Here is an 18,805-nt window from a genome sequence, read left to right as displayed (position 1 = left end):
CCCAGCCCCACCCTGCCCCGGAAGAAGGATAATATGTAGGGAAGTCCTTTTCAGACTGAAAGAAGAAGGCTAGTCCGGCTCCTACTGGTCCTGCTGGATGATGGGGAGAGGAAGAGAAATATAGGTAAGATAGAGAGGGAAAAATGCATGTCCAGGCTTTCCCCACTCCGTGGGCAGGGCGTGATAGGAGTGAGAATGCCTGAAAACATCCAAAAGGTTATGATACAGTTAGCTGGAAAAGATATAAGCTGTGGTGTGCTTGTTGTTCAGTCACTAAGTTGTGTCTGACCCTCCGTGACCTTGTGAATGCGGCACACCATCCTTCACAATCTCCTGTGTTTGCTCAGATTCATTCCATTGAGTCAGCAATGCTATCTAACCATCTCATCCTCTGCTGTCCTCTTCTTTTGCCTTCAGTCTTTCCCATCACCAGAGTCTTTCCCAATGAGTCAGTTCTTCCCATCAGGTGGCCAAAGTATTGGAGCTTTAGCTTCAGCATCAGCCCTTCCAAAGAATATTCAGGATTGATTTCCTTTAGGGTTGACTGGTTTGATCTCCTTGCAGCCCAAGGGACTCTCAGGAGTCTTCTCCAGCACCACAATTTGAAGGCATCAATTCTTTGGCACTCAGCCTTCTTTATGGTCTAACTCTCACATCCATACATGACTACTGGAGAAACCATAGCTTTGACGATACTGACCTTTGTCAGCAAAGTCTTTGTTTTTTAATACATTGTTTTGGTTTGTGGTGTGCTTATAAAGGTTTAATAGACAGCTCTCTGGGAAAGGAAAAAAAAAACCCAACCCTGATCTTGCAGCTTGTGCCAATTTGCATGGCATAAATAACGCTCACCGTGGCTGATTTCAAGCTATCAGTGTGAATTCACTGAACACAGAGCTGGGAAGAAATGTGTAATAGCACATCATTACATAGTATTTCCTCCATACAGACATAACAGTTGTAAATAACCTCAAGAGCATAGATCACAGTTACATGTAATAAAACAGTTTTGAGTATTTATCACCTTTACTTTCAGTATAACTAATTGCAAGTTTGTAGAAGTTAAGTGTTAATAATGATTGATTCTGTAACTGAGTCACCAAAGTCATGGAAAGTTAATCGTTCTCGTGAGCAGGCTGTCGCACACCACGGGCTATATGCCTCTGTGAGCAGAGCCCAGAAACGATGGTGTATCGCTAGTGACAGGCGTGGCTGCTACTTGAGCCCCAGGTGGTACTCCTGGTTTTCAGGCCCATCCTGTGGTGGGATGCAGTGAATTCTAATCCAGAAGTGCTGAGGCCTCAGCAGACCAGCAAAGGTCTGGAGTCCAGCTGAAGAGGAGTCAATGTTCAGGAACGTTTCCAGAGTTAACTGCCAGGCCTATGAACTTTGGAAGGGAGTGTCATCATGAGACCCACACAGCCTGTTGTTCTTCGGTGGTCATCTCTCCAGGGGAGCTGCCCAGGGAGTCATTCGGCAGGAGCATCCATTAGTGATCCAGAGCACCCTAGTTCTCATCTACACCTGAACTCCCCTCTTTTATGAGATCTCATCGGCTCTGTTCCTAGATGCTATTTTGGACAGAAGCAAGGGAGAAGGGAGGAAATCCAGAAGATGGAGAATTTATTACAAAGAGACTAGATCATCTAAAAAGAGACTAGACCAAACTGAAAGGCAAATGTGATTCCATAAATTAATATATTTAAAGTTTGTTTTTCTCTCCCCTGCTACCCAGTGGGGTAGACCTTTGCAAGGGAGATTAAGGAGTTGTAGGTAATAAAGACAAGGCAGGTTCTTCACATCTCATGTGGTGTGGACAATAAGTGACCTTGATGCTCCTCTCTATCTTTTCTGCAGATGTCACTATGTATGCCATCAAAAAGTAAAATAAATGAATGCTATCATCATTAACTGGGTTTGAGACTATAGGCAGGTAATGTTCCTGCAATTAGGCCATAAAATGGATGTCGGCAATGACTCTAATGTTCTGTGGTGCCAAGGGTGGAGGGATGTGTGGCTGTAACTGGAAATTGGAACTGCGAAAGGGGTAACTCACAAGGCAGCGTAGTGAGCAGGGTGCTGGGTAAAGCCCTGCATCTTGTTCTCCCAAGTTCTCCCAAGTCTGCTAAAGTGGAACTTTAAGTTTCTTTACCGAAGTAAAGTGAATTTTAAAAGGTAGGATGACATTGACTTTCTTCAAATTTAAATTTTAATAGTCGATTACCTGTAATTTTTAAAATATTTTTTTTATTCTGAAAATGAATTTTCCACAATAATGCAATTAGTTCCAAAAAATGAGCTCATTTATCTTGCTTTTCTACAAAGGACAATTGAAACATTTAAGGCAAGATTCACTTATTCATCTCCATTTTAATATGGAAAGAAAGTAGCAGACTTCAGATACTGGTTAAGATTAACAAAATATGGGAAAGCTCCTTTTTCTTTTCTTTTTTTTCTTTTGGTCGCTTCCTGTATAAGAGCTTTACATTACTATGGATATTTTATAGTAAGACACTTTTGTTTCTGACTTTCTTTATAAGCCCATTTTAAAATTTAAAGGCACACAATAAAGCTTTATGCATTTATTAAAATATACACATTTTGGTAAATTTAGAATTTTTCCCTTAGTATCTTGATAAATCAATATATTGTCAACATCACAGTCATTTAAAAATAAAACACACTTCATAACATATCTGCATATTATTTCTTTCTTCATAACACTACACACCCCATTGTACAATGCACCAATGGGAATTAGAAACCACAAACGAACAAACTTTAACAAATACAGAAGTTCATACCAGGAAAAAAAAAAGCAGAGAACAACACCAGAAGTTACCATCTGCAGAAAGCAAGTTGTACTTCTTAAGGACCAAACAAAAATGAAACATGTTAGTAAAATTTACAAGCTGTATTTATAACTTTGGATATGAATTAAACAGTAACATTTCTTTTCCACAGTGAGAAAAGCTAGAATGTGAGTCCTGGTTAGATGGTGTGCCAACATGGAATGAGGACTGTAGCTGCTCTTTAAAAGACCTGCAGCCCCTTCTGTCAGCCCAGACAGATGAGGTATTTATACACCATCATAGCATTAACCGTGCTTTTGCTTTGGAAAGTAGGGGTTTATGATTTCCAGGGTAGATTCTAGCTTTTGTGAGCACGAGTGAGTGAGGCAAAGTATCTGGAACTGCAAAGACCAATCCGTAGGAGATGTACAAGGAACGGCTTCCGCATCCCAGTACCAGAATGAACACAGTCCTTCATAGTCTGCACTTCCCGGGGGACTCACATGACCCACAGTTCCCATTAGCCACTGTCACCAATGCCAGTGTCAGAAAAATGAGGGGAAAATCACAGAGTCTATATGAAAAAATCCACAGGCTAATACCAAGTTCTAATACCAAGCCATTTTCTTTCCTTATGGTATCAAAATGCACACATGTTCTTATAGAAAGAATATGGAATTACAGTTGCCTGCTTTCAGAAGACTTCAAGCCCAAAGCTGTTGTGCATTTTGTTAACTCCATACAGGTGGTATACTGTTTAATGACTTCTAACACTATTTTAGTTGATACTACAGAAAATATGTTCACTTTCGATGGCCTTCAAAACGTCCACTAATCCTTTTTGGGCTTTAAGTTCTAAAAAAAGAAGAGAACGTTTTCTTAGAGAAGGAGTTTTGGCAAAAGGTAAGTGCCTAGGTATTTCAAAAGGATGCGTGAGTTACTCAAGCCAAGCAAAAAGAGGAAAGCTTTTTAGAAACGAACTTGCTCCTGAGCGGGAAGAAAGTTAACAACAGCCTCTCCTCTAAAATCTTTGAGACAATGAAAGTAGATACAGGACTATCGGACACGATAGGGGTTTCTTGCTATCCACCATCATTCCAGCTGAGAAATACAGTAGCCTTGGGAAAACAGCATCCGGATTTCCGGTCGTGGCGGAGGCCTGCTGGCTGGGACGCTGTCCTGCGTGCGCGTTGTTCATTTACACGTTACTGGCTCTTTCACTGCGGCACCATTGCTGCGTACAGGTTGGCACCCATCTTTCCGAGGGACTCTAGAGACCCCTATAGACAAAGGGGTCCTTAGAGTCTGGGAGGTGCATGCATATGGGAGAAACCGAGGCTCCGCGAAAATTTGGGATAGAAAAACGCTCCTGAACAAGTTATGTTCTAAAACAGCAAGAAAATGGAGTGTGAATTCCACGTGGCACATTTGGAGGGTGTGTTTCCTTTGCTCTGTTCTCTCCACTAGCATAAGATACTAAGGCCAGCTTCGGAGTGCTGACTAACCCGAGGGCTTTAGTCCAAGAGTGGACTGCTGATTGCCTCCTGGACTCGGTGACTTGACCCCAGCTGTGGCTTCAGACACGTTTTCCGATTTCTGACATCTCCACCCAAGAAGGCAGTCTAATCGGAGACGCAAAATCAGTATACCTGTGGCTGACCCTCAGTGGGCTTTCACTGATATCTCAGCCCTGCTAAAACCTGGTGAGAAAGTGGATAGCAATTTCTTCTAGTCTTTTAGGCTGATTCTCAGACTCTTTCTTGTAGCTTCTCTTTATGTTGCTGTGAAGAGTTATAGCCCCTTGTAAAGTTGATTTCCAACAAGTGGGGTGTAAAGGAGTTCAGGTTCATCAACTCTTTTTGGAATGGGAGAAAATAGTTCTTTGAAGGAGTTTGTGTTTTATTTTCCCAATATTACTAGGTTTTTATCCTGACCAACCCATAGGTTTTAGAGAAAGAAAGATCATTAAATTCAGTAGTTTTCTCCATCTGTTTATTAAAAAGGCTCATCATAACCACTATGTTGATATTTGATTAGCTGTTAGTTTGTTACTAAGAAGTAGAACTGGATTCTTGACCTAATTCTGTCATTCTTTACCTTTCACTAGTTCAAAGTGGCTTTGTACTCAGGTTTCAGTAAAATCTTGAGCTGCAGTTTTAACGTTTAGATTAGATAGATATAAAATGTTGTTAGCTTTGTTGTTTAAACGTATTACTGAAAATTTTAATGTGGCTGGGAATAACTGTGTTGTCCGTCTACATGTTAAATGAACAAACTTCTCCTCGGCTAATGATGAAATCAGACAGGATTTCAAAGGAAATATCATATGTTGTTTTAAGTTTGGATATTTTTCCCCTTTAATATGTGAAATCATCTTGGAGTGTGTATGTATTTATGAACTCCTTGCCTGCGCAGAGGAAGCCACTGCTCCAGCTTCTTAAAGTCCAGCCTTCACTGATTCACTTTCATCATTTTCTCAGTGCCTTCCCACCCAAGGAGAACTGGCGAGCTCAGTTCAACATTCATGTCTATCTGTGCATGAGCCCTGACCTGCCTTCTCAGCATTATTTCCTACAGTTCGAAATTTGAATCATGTATTCTTGTCAGACTAGCTTCTTGCTTTCCCTTGAAGGAGACACAGCACAAATTATTAGTCAAGAGACAGTTATCAGCCACAATCTATACCTTACTCATGCTGATCCTGCACTTGGCAGGCATCTCCTTTGTTTCTACCTGGCAAAATTTTGCCCATCCCACAAGGCTCAACACAAGGGCTGCGTTCTCTTTGATCTTTCCATTGGAGGAAGGTCTTTTCCATATTTGAATCTCTACAGCACATAATATGCTCTCCACAAATATTGTTGAATAAGTTATTTCATTTTCCTTTCATTCATCCATCTACCCATCCATCAGATTATCAGATATTTATTGAACACCCACTATAAGCCAGGCACATGTAGTGGGTAAAATCTAGCCCTGAAGCTTTTCTGTGGGTGTCAATGGTCTACGCTATTGCAATTCTTCGCCCTCCTGAGGAAAGATTTAGTCTTATCATGCTGAAATACTTCTTGCTGTCATTATCAACAATTTCATTATTTCTTAAGTTGCTCCCTCATTGGCAAATTTAGCAATGCATATCAAGGTTCTCCATTTGTGCACTAAATGCACTTATAGCTTTGTCTTATCCTTTCTTTTCTATTTTTATTTGCCTCACATTCCTCATTTCTTTTTTTTTTTTGGTATTATATGTATTTTAATAATCACTTGAAATCCTCTGGAAATGAAGGAGAGTACTAATAAGTAGCATACATTTAAAAAACCAAATAATTAGCTCCAAGCCATAAATCCATATTATGAAATCTCACTGAAAGAGCTCTTGCTACAGAGGATTCAGTAACATATAGGGTCTTCCTAGGATGTTGTTCAAGGGGCTAAGTGTCTGAGGTAATTATAGGGTCATCTTACTTTTAATGTGGTCCCACAAATATAGTCTTAAGAAAATGAATTAGGAGATGCTAGTATCATTCTAGTGATTAATGATATTTGAAAACTGCACTGTGAAATCTGAGTCTATTTCACAGAGGCTGGGAACCATGAGAGAAAAACATGTCTATTTATCTTGAAAAACTTTCTATCATACTGACTAATTTTTTTTTAAAAAAAACAAGGTCACTAGTGAAATGACTAACCAATTTGGAGCAATAAAGAGAGAAAAGCTTAAAAAAAAAAATAGAGATACTATTTGAGAGAAATAACTCCTGGAATGAGGGTGATTTCGAGAGAGTCTTTATGAAATCAGTACCAACAGGGTTTACCAAGTATGAGTCCTCTCTTCTCATGCTACAGAAACTCCACATATCTGCCAGCAGACAGTTGTTACAGTAATACTTACACCTTATTAATAAAAGGAAGCTCTTTCACGCATGTTAAGCTTTTGTTATTTTGCATTCGTATTTCTCATATTTCTCTTTGAACACTTTTAATAAATACAGCTCCACCCCATCTGTCTGGATATGTCTCAAGTCTCATAGATTATATTTAAATTAGGCAGATTTGTTCAGTCCTAAGACCAGTTCCAAAGTTTGTTTTCACAAGAAGTACTAATTTAATCTCCAAAGATATATTTCACACACCAGCCACTGTATCTTTATGGTTAATCTTAGGGGAGAGAGAAATGGAATTGCCAAGCATTACATTAAGATGAAAAAATGACCTCAGGAAAACCAGAGTTATAGAGGAATGAAAAAAAAAAAAGGATCTGGAGAACAGTAATTATTTGAATTTAAATGGCATACATTGGCTTCGGTGGGAAATTCAATTTATTAAAGACAAACTAGTTTCAGTTAGCCTTTTTATAAATATTATTATTTTTAAAGCCCAGTTCATCAACCAAGAGGACTTGCCATGTTTGGTTGTTTTATCTACATTTATCAGGTTCCGGTGCTGCCCTTTCCCTGGGCTGTGAACATCCAAGGGCAGATGTTACATTTCTTTTTATTCCTATTGTTTAGGATTTGGTGCATTTTCGATCATTGTTAGTTTCACATAAAAATGTGCTTTTGTGTCCTGTCTATAATCCTGAGCCATGCCAAGATGGCACAAATCTCAACCTTTAAGAAAGAACAGACCTAAACATTAGTTGATGTTCTGGAAAACTTTTGGCATAACTCAAGATCCAGGAGACAGAGAGAGCAAAGAAGTTACTAGTTTGCCCTGCTTTCAGGAAATCCTCACAAAGATTTTAGCTTGACCCAAATTGTGCCTTCACATACCTGTGTACACATCTCAAGGTGCTGCATGAACCCCTATAACCCAAGACTAGAATGCATAGACCATGTGTTTTTTTCTTGTTGCAAATGTCCTCTTCTAGTTTGTTTCTTAGAAAATAATCTTTAAGGGCCTCTCTTACGGTCCAGGTTTAGACCTTGTGTGATAAGTCGCTTCAGTTGTGTCTGACTCTTTGTGACCCCATGGACTGTAGCCCACCAGGCTTCCCTATTCATGAGGATTCTCCAGGCAAGAATACTGAAGTGGGTTGCCTTACACTTCTCCAAGGTTTAGACCTTATCAGGTAGATTTTTTTCTCTGGGCTTTAGTGAAACTACTTTGGGAAATAACAGGAAAAATCCATGTCTGAAAGTGAGCTACTCCAGAGGAGTAGGGTTCAGAATGAAATGTGATCTCATGGAATGTGATTACCTAAGTAGCTATGCTTCAGTATTTTTTGTTTTCAGATTAGCACCCACCAATCAAGTGGTTGCATATCTCAAAAAACTTCAGAATTTATAATTTAAGAAATCTGAAATAGAGTTTGCAATGTGATCTCAGTGGCTGGGTCACTTCTCCTTGTAAAGCTTTTTTATCTGATCATAAAACAAATAGCCTACTTCTTCAAGGCATATTAGTGCCATGAAATCATGCTCCTACTTTGCCCTCTTTCATCATATCAGCAGGAGCTTAGAGTCTGGTGTAAGAGAAGGCATGACATGACAGAGAGTTAATTTTTGCCAGTGCCCTTCTGGCCTTCACTGCAAGAGATGGTTATTCAGGTTTTTTTTTTTCCCCCTCCTGGGCATTTAAGTAGAGTTTTGATGGTGCTTCTTACCTTATTATTGGGTCTGACTGTCTTACAGTGAGTCTGAGATCTTTGGGATCATTGTCTCAGAGTTCCTGACCTTTGCTGCATCCTAAAGTTCTAGTTTGGAGACTGTGAGAATCTTGGTGAAGGAAAAAGAAGTATGCATCACCATGAATTTGTTTTTGTGAGATTTCAGAACAAAATGTTGCTTTCTGAGAAAGTGCCAAGTGCCACATGGCCTCAAGGAGTGGCTCTCAGCCTAGCATTCTGAGAACAGGGCTCTGCCCTTGACATCTCAGGTGGTTGAAATGCTGCCTTGTGCCCAACCCCACCTGCTTTGGCACATCTCCAACGGTTTCACTCCCTGCTTCTTGGGGCCTTAGTAAGACGCAAAAAGATTCAACCAGCAAAGCAAAGGCCTGGGAGACACTGCCATCTGCTCTGATGGTTGCACCTGATATAATTTCTCATAGCTTTTAGTTTAGTTTTTTGTTTGCTTTTGCAAGGGGACTAGTTATGGGACCCAGGTGAAGCCCTTCCGCAGAACTGTCGTGAAGAGCAGAGGTGGCAAATGACGGGCTATGACTGGGGACTGACTTTGGGGAAGGCTGGAGTTTTGAAATGAGAGCCAAAGAAGTTTCCACCTTCTAGCCCACAGGTGAAGTTACTGAAAAGAAATCGCCACCATGTGTGTACATTTCTGGTGTGTGTGCTCCTACTCTGGAGAGTAATCTAACTCATCGTTTGCAATCAGGGCCTCTGAGTTCTGTTTGTGTTTGCTTTTGCTCTTCGCCTTGCTACTCATCCGGGTGTTGGGTTGCGTATCTGACATCTGCTGGTAATAGAAGCCTTTGTCCTCGGCCGGCCCGCCCCAGTTCTCCTGGCTCTCGCCCTCAGTGGCATAGGAGAAGCCCTCCTCCACTGAGAAGGGGTCGTCCACGTCGTAGCGCTGGTACGTGCTCTGGTGCAGGGCTTCTTCTCGGGCGCTGATTTCCAGGGTGCTATTCCAGATGCCGTACCCAAAATAAATGAGCATACCTGCAGCGGGGGTGGGGTGAGTGGGGGGAAGCACAGGTGAATAAGCTGTTGTTTGGGGATCCACACGTCAAGCAGGGGGCTTACTCTCAACGATGAGAGCAGGCCTGGTGGTGGATGTGTTTTCTTTGGTCTGCACAGCGTTTTGAAAAGACTCGACTTAGATGCCATTTAAAAATGGTAGATCTTTAAGCAACCCACGCTTAGAGCGGAAGGACTGACAATGCTGTACCCACATTCCTACATGGAAACTTCTGGCTGGAGCTGAGACCTGGGCATCTCTTCAGTTAGGATATGGCGTACTTGAGGTCACCTCAGTCCCCACTCCCCTGTTGACGTCTAGCTCACTATACTCGTGTAGGTGCCAGCCAGGAATTTGCCTTTTCTTTTCTGGTTTAAATAGTTACGGAGCACCCACAGTGTACTCCCAGCCTTCTCCTAGCATTTTACGATCCCAGATTTCCACTTACGGGCTCATTGTTTTATTTCACCACATGTGTGAGTGCTAAGTTGCTTCGGTCATGTCTGACTTTGCGACTCTACGGACTATATAACCCACCAGGTCCCTCTGTCCTTGGGATTGTCCAGGCAGGAATACTGGGGTAGATTGCCATTCCCTTCTCCAGATGATCTCCTCAGCCCAGGATCGAACCCACGTCTTTTCTCTCTCCTACATTGGCGAGCGGGTTCTTTACCACTAGTGCCACCTGGGAAGCCCCATTTTACCACGTAGCAACATGCATATATGTGATGTACTTTGCCCCTTTTCACTCACTAGAGTCATCATACTTTACTGTCACTCAGCTGTCCACTTTCGTTTGTGGACTCTCAGTGCCTGTGGACTCTCATGCCACTGTTACGACCTCAGAGTACCTGTTGAGTGATTATCTGTACAGGGTGGTTCTAGTTTATAGACTGTGGAAAACTGGCACTTAATGTTTGTTGAAGGGATGAATGAGAACTCCCAATGAGCATGAAATGTTCAGTGCAACCTCCTTTTGATGTCATTCCAAGCAAAGGAAAGAAGCCTCCCTTCCTAGTTAACCTGTAGCATTATATGGGCTACTGTCTCATTTCTATAAGAATTTTTAGGAAAAAAATATATGAAAATAGTTTGAGAAAAGCCCATGGAGGCCCAGGGCCTGGAATGCTGCGAACCATAGCGTTGGAGGCCAAGGGGCATGATGGTTAAGAAGGTGAGGTCTGAGTACAAACCCTGCCTCCATCACTGTGTAACCCTGGACCAGTTACTGGGCCTCATTGTGCCTCAGCTTTCTCTTGTATGAAATCTCGAGAGTACTGTACCAATACAGGGGGCTGTTATGAGGAGGAAACGACATAAGCAGTGATTCTCAACCCTGGCTGCACCTGGCGGGTCACCTGGGGAGTTCCTGCACAATCCTGATACCTCATCCCTTGGAGATTCTGATTTAATTGGTCTTCATTGTGACTCAGGTGTAGGTGTTTTTAGAGCTTCACAGGTGATTCCAGTGGTCAGCCAAAGCTGAGAACCCCTGAGATAAGAAACCTTAAAGCTCCTGAGGCAGGAATTCCCTTGCAGTCCAATAGTCAGGATTTATCATTTCATCGCCCTGGGCCCAGTTCAATCCCTGGTTGGGGAACTAAGATCCCGCCAGCCACACAGCTTGGTAAAAAAAACAACATTGCAGGTTGGGGCTTCAATATGAATTTGGGAGGGACACAATTCAGTCCATAATATTAATATAGACTAACAAAGGGGATAAGATGGACTCATAAAATACCACTGCAAGCCTTGTGACGTGGCCAAAAAACCCCCCAAACTCCTGATGCGTGTGTTCCACTGCCCACTTTGGCCGTTTGGTGGCCTGGCCACTGCTGTCCCCTCGGTTTTGCAGCTCCTTCCAGGTACCAACACATTCTTCTGGGTGGCACTAGTCTCTCTGACTTTGCTAACCCTGCAGGCATCTGCTGGGCTGTTTGCTTAGAACCACAAGGTAAAGCCTGCTTTCCGCTCTGGTCCCTGAGGTATTCTGCTTCCTTTTGAATTTGAAGTGTGTCTTTTTAAGCTTGGATTTCTCCCTCCTTGTCTCAGATGACTCTCCCTGCCACCACCACTCCCTCCCCCCCTCATTTTCCTGTGAAATCAACTTTCCAGGAGCCAAAGTAAGCAGAGATTTATAGTCCTAATTGGTAATAAATCCTGGAGTTAATCATTGGCAGATGTGGCTGTTCTCAAATAGCAATTTCATTTTTTCTGAGCATGGATCTTACTCTTTCTTGGCTGGTGCTGGGGGTGGGGTGGGCATGGGGGATAGTTCTTATCATGGAGAACAAGGCACCAAATCGAGGCCTCTTTTAAAAGGGCTACCAGTTTGCTGCTTGGAGAATACCTGTTGGAAGCACATTTGAAATGAGAGAGTAAATTTCAGGAGACTGCGTTTATTGTCAGGCACACACCTCCTTTTGCCCAGTTTTTCTTTCTTGCTGTCTTTTCTCCTAGACATCCAAGTAGGTGGCAGAGCTTGCCTCCCCTGTCTGCTTGGTATCTGTTATGTCAGTTCTTTCCTTTTTGATCCCGTTCTCAGATCCTGTTTGTAAGCGTGTTGTTTCCCTACTAAACTTAATAAAATTTTTTCTTTTCCCCTTGCCCCTGGCTTCTCCTCTGTACTACAGAGGTCATCAAGCACTGGTTTGACATCTATTCTGACAGACCTTCCCCTAACCCTGCCAAGTATTGGCGTGTTTTGTCTGATAGACTGTGAAGTGAAAGTGTGAAAGTGTCAGTCATTCAGTTGTGTCCGACTCTTTGTGACTCCATAGACTGTAGCCCGCCAGGCTCCTCTGTCCACGGAATTCTCCAGGCAAGAATACTGAAGTGGGTAGCCAGTCCTTTCTCCAGGGGATCTTCCTGACCCAGGGATTGAACTTGCATCTCCTGCATTGCAGGTGGATTTTTACTGTCTGAACCCCTAGGGAAGCCCATCAGATAGATTGGTTTATGATAATTGTCTAAGAACTTTGGTGTGATTCCTTATAGAATCATAGATATTTAGAGCTGGGAAAGAGTCTGTGTCCTTGATCTGTTCGAATACCTTCGTTTTATAGATGGAGAAATGGAGACTGGGAAAGACTGAGTCACTTGCCTGGGCATGTGAGGGGCAGCACCAGCAGTCCATGAGAGAGGAGGCTCTAGCTTATCCAGCCCTTCACAACCCCTCCCTCACTGGGTTAGAGACTGCCTGGCACAGAAATAGTCAGTGCGAGCTTAGGTTTTGTTTTGGGAGTGGTTGGGCTTGGAAGGAACATGAGTATGTACGTGTGTGTGTGTGTGTGTGTGTGTGTGTGTGTGTGTACTCAAATGTGTCAACTATGATTACTTTGGGAAAGCAACCCATGGAAACATCCCTAAATATTTATGGGCCTTTTAATGTTTGCTCTGAGCCCCTACAGTTTCTAAGGTGTGTCACTCTGTCTTCAAAAGTACATTTCAAATATGAGGACTGTGCACCCAGAAGCGACTGTGTGCATTGGCCTGACAGCTTGCATAGACAGCTTGGGGCACATGCGCTCTCCTAGGGGTTGGTGTTCTGTCTGCCTTTATCCTTCTTGCTGGCCTCTGAGTCAGTTCAGGAAAAGTGGTGTGAGGCAGAGAAGGACTGGAGAAAAGGAAGAACGGAGAAGGACAAAGAAACAGAGGAGGACAAATGAAAGGGGAGCAGAGAGAGAGAAAGCGAGAGAGGGCGGGAGGAGAGAAACATGTATTACCATCTGTCACACATAAACAAGGGCTTTGTGTTGGAGGAGTAAACAGAGCTGCTAAAAGCCTCCTGTGTAGAAGCAGGGTGTTTTGTTTCTGCTCCTTTTTTCAGTTGGCTTAGAGAATGAAGCATGAGGTAGTTTCTGAAAAATCTGTGGGGATTCTGGGAATCCTGAACCATCTGGACAACACTTCACCCAGCGCCCCTGGGTGCTGAGGTCCTACAGTGGTGCGGCCTTTCTCCCAAGGAACTAAAAATACTCTACAAGTGTTATCTTGTTTAGATTCCTCCTGAGAATGGTGTGTGTGTGTGTGTGTGTGTGTGTGTGTGTGTGTGTGTGTAGGTTATGATTATGGCATTTCACAGAAGACTGTGGCACAAGACCAAATACAGGGTTTTCTATAGCTGCATAGTCAGTGTTCAGACTGTGCAGACGGCAGTTCCTTCCAGGTCCTTCCATGTCCTGATCCTGGCTGCTTCCAATTGTTATTTCTCTCGCCTACCAGGGGGGTGGTTGGGAGGTGTACACTAATTGGAAACGATTTTGCTGAACTTTACTTCTTATAACATTTATTATCTTCTTATTTGGCTGTGCTGGGTCTTAGTTGTGGCATGCGGGATCTTATAGCTGCAGCAGGCGGACTGTAGTTCCCTGACCAGGGACTGAACTGGTCCCTTTGCCTGGAGAGCGCAGAGTCTTAGCCACCGGACTGCGAGGGGAGTCCCTGAACTTTACTTTTGAAGAATTTGAAACATACAGAAGTGGAGAGAACAGTATAAAAAGGCCCATGTATTCATCACTACCTTTTTCCCTCCTGACACCCACTCACCTACCCCTTTCTCTTTAGATTACTTTGAAACAAATTCCTTCCATCCTGTTTCCTCTGTAAATGCTTTAGCAGGTATCTATAAAATAGACTCCTCTAAAAAACTTAACTTTGTCCCATTATCACGTCTAAAAACGAATAATTCCTTAATATCATCTGATATCCAGAAGCATCAAAATTTTCCTGAATTATTTGTTTGGATAGACTCTTCACTTTTTAAAGCTATACACTTATTCCAATGATGCTGTCTTTGCTTGAAATAGGTTTTGGGTCCTATTATTCAGGTTGTCAGTGGGATTGGGTTTATTCTTTTGTAAATCCTTGTGGATGGCAAAGTTTTATCTTTTGACAGTGGATTAGCTTTTAGGACAAGCCAGAAGTCATTTGGAATAAAGTCTCAAGACTAAGGTGGCTAATTGATAAGTAATATTATTTATTCTATTTGTGGATTTAATTCTCCAGTTCCATAAAAACGTAGATCCACTGCTTTGTAGGTATCTATCTGATATCTGAATAAATGAAAGGCAGATAAAAAATCAGAAGGCAGCCAGCTTTTGTGCTGCAGAGGGTCTTGGAGGCCCCCTGCTAGGCTGGAGTTATTTTTTATGTGATGGATTGTAGATGGGGCACTCAAGGCAGCAGCTAGTTAGCAGAAGGCACAGAAGTGTTCCAATATTTTCACAGCGAACATGGCTGTACTGGGCACCCAGTAATGGCAATGAGTCCCATTGGAAGCTGATTATATGGAAGGTAAATATTCAGAGGGAGGCTCTGGCTTCTTTTCCAGACAGTTCTGTGCCTGTGAGAGGTTCGGGCTGGACGAGGTGAAGGATCATGCCTTCAGCCATTGAATGGGCTTTCTTTATGTAACAGGACACCTTGTGATTGGAAAGTCCTTTATACAAACCTACATCCCAGAGGAGTTAAGACCTGCACAATATGCAGGGATTGAAATGGCATTAGAACTCACATCTTTTGAGTCTGCATGGAGGGCTGCCTATTGGGGGCCTACAGGAAGGTTTGGGATGCTAAGTTGCTTTCACAAGCCTGGGGCATCTCAGTATCAGCTGGCAAAACATCTATTTATTCCACTTGTCTTGGCCCTGTGCAAAGCCCTGTGTCATCCTGTGCAAACTAAACAAATGACCTCAAACCTACAAATGAGACGGGTAAGGGATCCTCTGGATCATGTGGGAGAAATCCTAGGATGAAAACTCAGCTCTGAAAAGAGACTAGGTGACCCAGAGCTAGACAGATTTCCAACCTGGCAGGTTCTAGCTCAGGTCACGAAGCAGGTTCCTGCTCTCTAGAGTCCCCCAGGAGCTTCCTGTGCCCTGCACGTGGCTCCACACTCGGTGCCAGAGGGGGTGGGCCACCTGACCGCAGGCTGGGTGGAGCTGTCTCTTTCTGGGGCGCCCCGTCAGGCAGGAAGCCCTGCCTGCTGCAGATAACTGAGGCACTTTGTTATGCCCAGAGGCTTTTTAATTTTTTCTAGTCTGGGATCAACTTTCCAAAACAGACACTTGCTGGTGCAGGAATGAAGATAGTACTGAGAAGGTGCCCTCCCATCCAGCACAGTCCCCACCAACTCTCACTTTGCTGGTTATTTTTTAAATACCCACAAGCCCTGTTGATTCTAACAACAGTTGGGTTTGTTTAATATGGTGTGGCCAGGAAGAGCAAGGCTCAGGACGAAGTGGGGACCAGAGGAGCTTCACTTCTGGGCCTGCACTTGATCTAACATAATGTCACATTCTTTATGCTTCAGTTTCCCAGCTGCAAAATGGAGCTGGAGGCCCTTATTTTATTCGAGGAGTTATAATGGCTATGAGACCAAAGGCAGCCTTCTTAAAGAACACTAAAAACTCCAGCAGTTCCACTTCTTAACTTAGCAGAAACCCAACCAAAGCACAAACCCTGTGTGTCCATCGAAATCATGTGTGAGAATGCCGCAGCAGCTGCCATGCTGAATGCCCATGGATCCAAGAATGGGTAAATACATTGTGGTATATCAACACTGTGGGGTGCTAGACAGCAAGGAGAGCGAACAAGCTAAAACTGCAAGCACAGGGTTAGGATGACCTCACACCTGAACTGCTGAGGGAGAGGAGCCCATGGCTCACTCACAGCACTGCCTGTTCTGGGTGAACTGCACACACCTGTTCCAGGACCTTCCAGTGCGTGGTCTCCTGGCCCTCCAGTCTCAGCTGCCCCCTCCTCCCCAGGTGTCTCCCTGGCCAGCCCAGCACCTCCACCAGCAGGCAGCCTCAGCAGCTACAGGCTTTACCTGCTCCCTCCCTCCCTCTTGGAATCAGCTTGGCTTTGTTGCCATCCTCATCCTGGCCTCTGTGATTTTTCTTTCTCTTCTGAGCATAATTTTGATGTTGAAGCTGACAGTTTTCCCACTTCCTAGAAGGAGAATTTCGAACTGATTTATGGGACATATCATTTGGAGTTTTTTCAGTCCCTCTGAGGAAAACCAGGTGGCGCTGGTAGTAAAGAAGCCGCTGGCCAATACAGGAGACTAAGAAATGCAGGTTCCATCCCCGGGTTGGGAAGCTCCCCTGGAGGAGGGCCCAGCACCCAGGAATTTGTGTACCTTGGTGCCCTCTCCAGGTTGAAGTCATGGCCCCCTTCTCTCCCTTCTCGTCCCGTCATCACAATGGCTGCTTTGAGTCAGTTTCCAGTAGGATTTCAGATGAGAGCTCAGGCGAAAACCGTGAAGTGTGTCTTCTCTTTGGGATGTTGATGGTTTAGTCCAGGATTTATGAGGTCCGTTGCCCAAAGCACACGTCCCGTCTGTTCTCTAAAGCTGTGTGCGTGCTAAGCTGCTTCAGTTGTGGCCAGCTCTCTGCACCCCTATGGGCTGTGGCCTGCCAGGATCCTCTGTCTGTGGGATTCTCTAGGCAAGAATGCTGGAGGGGTGCTGGGCCCTCCTCCAGGGGAGCTTCCCAACTGGGGATGGAACCTGCATTTCTTAGTCTCCTGTATTGGCCAGCGGCTTCTTTACTACCAGCGCCACCTGGTTTTCCTCAGAGGGACTGAAAAAACTCCAGATGAAATCTTGACAACATCTAGAGTAAGGGTTATGGTCATGGGGTCACAAAGAGTCAGACACGACTGGAGCAACTTGGCATGCAGGGTAAGGGTACCTGTGAGCTGGTCTAACGGATGGTTAATCTACAATAAAGGCCCACAGGGACCAGTAGACCTGACATGTGCCTGGAGAATACCATCATACAGTGTTCTTACTGGTTCCTGCTGGTTTCTGGGACTCTGCCCAACTCCTTGAGGTATTCTTTTACAAAACTGCATCATTTAAGAGAAAAGGTAAATGAAGGCTGGCTTTGTGTTCATTTTGTTGGGGATTATTAAACTTTTGCTATGTGTGTTATTTCTCTTGTCGGAAGGAAAAGAAACAAGTGCTGGGTATCTATTAAGAACTGCTTCATTTCTCGCTATGAGTTGGGCTCTTCCGAAGGACAAAAACTTAGCTAAACATTGTTACAAAAATGCTGCAATGAAGATTCATTTAGAGAAATTTGGGTAAAAATGTGTTTGAGAAGATTATCAAGTTATGACTCAGCCCAACCATGTAAATCTTTTTAAAAAGTAGTGGATGTTTCATAATAAGCTCCATTTAGAAATCTCTCTACTGTTCTCCTTGGGAAACTTATATTATGAATAGAGAGATGAAGAAGAAAAATCTGACATTTTGGAGACTCAGATGTTTAGAGATGGGAAATTTATTCTATAAGATAGTTAAAGATTTTATAAGCCAATTTGGGGTTGTGGGATGGATATATTTTATATAGCAAAAACCAGGGAATTTTGTAATTAAATTATCTGCCTACCTGCTAATTATTGTCTTATTCTTCTCTCTAGATCAGTGTATCTCATATTTGAGCACACAGCAGAATTACCTGGTGGACTTGTTAAAATCTACATTGCCCTCAGAGATTCTGATTCTGTCTGTAGGTCTGGGCTGGAGTCTAAAATTGCATTTTTCACCAGTTTCCACGTAATACTGATGTGGCAGGTCTGGGATCTTACTTTGAGAACCACTGTTCTAGATCATTGTAAACCTGGCTACACGACAGAATTACCCAGGGAAGCTTTAAAAATACCTTGGTTGGCCGTACCAGATCAATTGAATCAGAACATCTCTGTGGGGAGATCCTGGGCGTAGAATGTTTCAGAAGCAACTCACATGATTCTGTTGTGTAGTCTGAGTTGAGAATCTTTGTTCTGGGCAAAACTTATCTATGAGCCTTCAGAGATAATGATACCAAAGCAGTTAGTAGCCAGCAGCTGGGTGCTTCTTAAACTGCAGGCTCCAGTGCCCTCTGTCTGGCCCGCTCAGGCTGCAGGGTGGCACCCTCCCATGCCAGGGAGTATCAGTTTCTGGAGCCAGCTTGAAGTTTGTGTTATCAGCAAGATTACAAAAGGTTCTCTGGGAACTTTCTTCTGCCTGATAATTGGGAAGGCAGCCTGAGTCAGAACAGGTTCACGCTGTACTTTTGCATGTGACAGCTAGTCTGGGAGACAATGAATCATTTCAGCTTTTTAAAAGAAAGGCAGGAAAGAAAAAGCTCTTACTGCTTCCCCTGCTGTTTTCTTGTTTAAGCCCCAAACTGCAACCAGATCAAGTCTAGCAGAATTATCTGCATTTTTACACATGAGTAAACTGAGGCCCAAAGGAATTAAATGAATTTCCCAAGGTCACAAGGAAGTGGCAGAGTTTTGATTTGAACTTGGGGCTGTCTGACTCCAAAGGCAATAGGCCATTGCATCACTTTTGCAAAATTCCTCTGGTGTTCCAGAAACACAGAT

General features: G+C 43.4%; 1 protein-coding gene across 1 annotated transcript in view; it reads right to left on the bottom strand.

The window, feature by feature from the left end:
- Positions 1 to 6,014: 6,014 nt before the first annotated feature.
- The window catches only part of SLC7A14 (solute carrier family 7 member 14), a 53,652-nt gene continuing 40,861 nt past the window's right edge, over positions 6,015 to 18,805 (bottom strand). Inside the window, exon 7 of the mRNA XM_069560405.1 lies at positions 6,015 to 9,408. Coding sequence (XP_069416506.1) covers positions 9,086 to 9,408 — 323 coding nt within the window. The 3' untranslated portion in view covers positions 6,015 to 9,085. The remainder of the gene's footprint in view (positions 9,409 to 18,805) is intronic.

Source organism: Ovis canadensis, chromosome 1 (assembly GCF_042477335.2).
Source record: "Ovis canadensis isolate MfBH-ARS-UI-01 breed Bighorn chromosome 1, ARS-UI_OviCan_v2, whole genome shotgun sequence".
In the NCBI taxonomy this organism is placed as follows: domain Eukaryota; kingdom Metazoa; phylum Chordata; class Mammalia; order Artiodactyla; family Bovidae; genus Ovis; species Ovis canadensis.
Note: the sequence above shows the minus strand (reverse complement) of the source record. Positions and strands in the feature narration are given on the sequence as shown.